Source organism: Oryza sativa, chromosome 1 (assembly GCF_034140825.1).
Source record: "Oryza sativa Japonica Group chromosome 1, ASM3414082v1".
Lineage (NCBI taxonomy): Eukaryota > Viridiplantae > Streptophyta > Magnoliopsida > Poales > Poaceae > Oryza > Oryza sativa.
In genome coordinates, this window is record NC_089035.1 from 26,461,464 (window position 1) to 26,465,805 (window position 4,342).

Below are 4,342 nucleotides of genomic sequence, written 5' to 3' on the forward strand. Positions count from 1 at the left end.
TGCAAAGAGGCCCACGGGTTCGCGGTGAAGGTGTTGTGTGGACAGAGGATCGATAATTGTATGGAGCCATGGACCATGCATGCATGAACGATGGTCTCGCTTGGATCACGCTGTGTCATCCATGTGGTTCGGGGCTTCGCTTTTTCAGCTCATAATAATGCAGCCTCGTGAACATCGGATGATATTAACGTGGTATACATGGATACAGTTGCTGCAATCAGTAAAAAGTGGATCCTGAAACCTTTGCGGATTTGCCAACAGAATTGGCAGTTGTTCTCCCGAGGAAAGAAAACGACGACGAACTACGCACCGTTGGCCACCGTGCTGAATTGTTGGCCCAAAAGGACGAAATAACATGTCCACATGCGAAACAAGGAGGGGGCCCGTCGATCTCAAAAGGCCCAATACGGTCCGACACGGGGAAAAAAGATCATGCGTCGGCCCAAGAGAAACCTAGACGAGCAAGGCGCGAATCACAGATCATCAAGCTAAGATCAACGACCAATGGAACACAAACAATGCAACAAACATTTTGTCCACGCCTCTGACTCCTCTGAGACGACTGGACCCAACGCAACAACGCCAACACGGGGCCCTCTACCGCTGCGTCGTCTCCTTCAATTTACACGGGACGGCGAGGCCCATCTTTTTGTGGCCTTTAGGATGCGAGACCTTGGGCCTAGAAGGCCGCAGAGGGGCGGCGAGGGTGGAAGGGCGAGGGGGCGGCGGCGGCGGCTGACGACGGCGGCGGGCGCACGGCAGGCGGGCCGGTGGCGGCGGTGATGCGCTCGCAGCGGGGGCACATGGTGAGCGCGGACGCCGGGAGCGGCTGCCTGGTGTGCGGCGAGAGCACCGTGGGCGGGGCCACCCGCATCGCCCGCAGCTCCTCCACCTCCCGCTGCAGCCGGCGGTTCTCCTCCGTCAGCGACCCGAAGCAGCGCTTCAGGTACTCGCACTCCATCTCCGTCTGCTTCAGCTTCGTCCTGCACACAGCCACCAGCTCCCATCACTTTCTGTTCTGCCACGTACGTTACGATCAGTAACAATCGGGCAGCGATTGAGCGTTAACAAATGAAAAGATGTTTCTGCCATGAACTTGCCGAAGTTAACTGCGCGACATTACTATTATTAGTAGCTCAGTACTACTTGATTGCAGATTAAAATAGCGGCATGAACTAGAGTAGTTACTCAATTTGACCTTAGGCGTCCATTCCGATATCATTGTCACCTCGACGGCGACGTAGAGTGAAGGCAATGGCCTTTGTAGGGATCAATTGAAATGGATTGGCGTTCAGGTTACAAGTTGTACGCCATCCTTCACGGGACGTGTTAAACTAAGATTTCGCATTAGGTAGCTAGGGTCAAAGTTACAGAGAGCTGTAGCACGTGCCGATTAGTCCACGTGCCGGCGCCATTGGAACAAGCAACTCGGTTTTTTTTAATCCTGGAATCAAACCGAACGAGTATCATGGAGTAATCTACGCCATCTAGCAGCAATTCATAAGTGATGATGGAACTGCCTACACTTTATCAGGCTAGAGAATCTAGCTAATTGTTTGTTGTCTCACATCTTGGATGCACTACTAGTTTCAAGATGGATACCTAAGGATCCTTGTCACCTTCGTGAGGGAAAAGATTGCATAATTTTGTTGGAATGATGGGTTCATTGTGGTCCTGCTAGTATAACTTGTGTTGCACCAACACTAATAAGTGTAGTAATCAATCTAGCTTTTACGTAGGCTCTAATGCAAATTTGTAAAGAAATGCCATATAGTGGTCGCTTTCAAGATCATCATTTAGCATAAGCCGGATTGACTGTACTCTAATGCCTTTTGTCTTTTGTGAAGTTTTGTCACATGAACCATTTCAAATGCTAATACTTCTATGTATGGCTAACATATATAGGATCAAGTATGCTTCTTCGTCACATTCTCGTGTACAAGTCTTTGCCTTGGTATGTACAGAACATAGCTATTTATAGCGGAGAAAATACTCTAGTATATGATAGTGTAACGAGGACTGAGGAGTAGATTCTACTGAAATGATAAATAAAGAAGCTTGTGAACTTATTATTGGGTACTCTATATATTGCATCAAGATGGGGGATTTTTTACCTTGCCCTACGGTTCTGAAACCAGACCTCCACCTGCCTCGGCCGCAGCTTCAGTTTGATCGCCAAGGCCTCCTTTTGCTTCTGCAGAGGTTACATTTTCCAACGCATTAAATTGCTTGCCATTACACATGCAGGCCTTCAGGTTCAGAGTATCTCAGTATACTCCATATTGCAAGGGTCGTAGTATAGTAGTAAATCGCAGTAACACCCCTGCTAGTCAAACGAGCCTTAACTGCATTACCAGGCACTAGTTTATCATATACTCCTGCATTACTCTCTACTGTGCTTTACTGTACGTAAATATACCAGTATAGCTGCATAAAGCCAACTTTATACTGCATAGTGCTGCTAGGATATACTTCAGTAGACGTTGTTATGAAGTATCTAAAGCACTATATATAGTTCATTATACTATCAGCTGTACAGCACGTAAATACCAGTAAACCACTGCACAGAACAAACATTATAGAACTACTGCATAGTGCTGCTAGTACTCAGTAGACGTTTTTATGCAGCATAACCCTGAAGTGGTGTGACGTGTGCGAGAGAGAGAGAGAGAGAGAGGGTGCAGAGGTGCCTCCTCTCCTTTTATAGCTGTGCGGCTGTGCACACAGACACCAAGTACTAGTATATCTCCCGTGCAAGGACCATATCATCAAGCACCGAGCAATTATGGAGGAGTACCATCCAATGATCGATGGTCCTCCGAATCCATTTACTCGGAATCAATTCATATACCACGCCCTTTCAATGTCCAACAGTCCGTCAGCAGGAGTGCTCCACTTCAAGACCCAAATCCACACGCCAGTTAGTACGAACTAGTGAGCTCGATCTGTGATTATGATCGAGGAGCACGAAGCACTAATTCTATCAAGAACTAGATTCTGATGCAGGTACATGTACCAGACTGTGAGTCTCATATGCATGGAGTAGTATGCTAGAGCTGAGAACTTGAAATGCAGCAAGGAGAATGGCAGGGCGGGGAGGGAGGTGTACGATGTGAGGGTGCAGTGCACACTGACCGGCGTGAGGGTATGGTTGAGGCGGAAGCTCTCCTCGAGGAGGCGGGACTGCTCCTTGGAGAGGCGGAGCTTCTTGGGGCGGTGGGGCCCACCGACGCCCCTCTCCTCCTCGTCCTCCTCCACGCTGCCCATCGGGAACTCCTCCTCCTCGCCGCCGCTCGCCGGCTGGTTGATGTCCAGGTCCCTCATGTTGCAGCCGCCACCGGCGTTGTTGTTGTTGCAACCGGCCCCTTCTGCAAACAACAATACTCCTTGTTAGATTGCCATGAAAGTTGAATGGTCTCATGTTGATCAGTCTCCAAACCAGAAGCAAACGTCAATGAAAACCGCAAACAAGTTCAGTCTCCATGCCGAGAAAAACATTCTGAAGACCATGCATATATGTGTTGGTAACTCCAACTTCAAAAGGTTGGAGGTGCGCTCTCACATATGGGCATGTTCCGACGAAAAAAAAAAGATCAAGGCACGCACGTTTGTAGGATGGAGACATAGCTAGGAGATTGGTTGTCTCCCGAGCTTACCTGAACCAGAGGAGCTGAGGCCGGGGACAGCCATGGTGAGCTCCAGGCCTGACGGAGAAGTGGCCCCCATCATCACAAGCCAATGCAGAAGCGGCTCAGCAAGAGAAAAGGGCAGGGAAGGCGGGGCAAAGGCGGAGGGAGACAAAGACAGGTTGAAAAGGAGTAGAAGCCTGGGGAGGCGTTATATAAGGGGCGTTTCCAGGGCGAGGCTGCCAGGGTAGAGGCATGGACACGTTAGAACTTTTAACAGTGGCAGTGCCCCTTTAGAGCAAGGTTAACAGTATAGCCAACTACTAGCTCCAATTTATCTATAGCCAATTTAATAGTCAATTTATACAATAGTTGCTTACTATACTATTAGCATATGGTCCCACTGTCATACACACATTACGTCTTAGAGTCCATGCTGTAGCTGGCTAAAGATTTGTAGCCCGCTGCTCTTCTCTTTCATCTTTTATCTTATTAAAATATATTTGCAGCTGGCTTATAGCCTGCTATTGTATATTGTATATTGTGTGTGGAAATAATATTGCTGCTGCTGCTACTAGTAGCAGGGCGTGTACTTTAAATTATTAGGCTCATACTGTTTGGGACATGATGTGGTTTTTTTGTTCTTTGACTGGGATTACAACTTGTTGGAATGGTGGATCCTTGGCTCCTGATTTGAACCAACAAGATTATATGTA

At 48.2% G+C, this 4,342-nt stretch overlaps 1 protein-coding gene across 2 annotated transcripts; it reads right to left on the bottom strand.

The window, feature by feature from the left end:
• Positions 1-283: 283 nt before the first annotated feature.
• LOC4326566 (homeobox-leucine zipper protein HOX3) lies at positions 284-4,035 on the bottom strand. Of its 2 annotated transcripts, none has more exons than NM_001398034.1 (4): positions 3,657-4,035; positions 3,136-3,368; positions 2,115-2,194; positions 284-983 (listed from the first exon to the last, which is right to left on the bottom strand). In NM_001398034.1, exons 1-4 carry the CDS (start codon positions 3,727-3,729, stop codon positions 680-682), a joined length of 690 nt encoding a protein of 229 aa, NP_001384963.1. In that variant the 5' UTR covers positions 3,730-4,035; the 3' UTR covers positions 284-679. The 2 variants fall into 2 exon arrangements, with proteins under 2 accessions (NP_001384963.1, XP_066162634.1); XM_066306537.1 differs by having other exon boundaries at positions 3,136-3,365; positions 3,657-3,810.
• Positions 4,036-4,342: the final 307 nt, after the last annotated feature.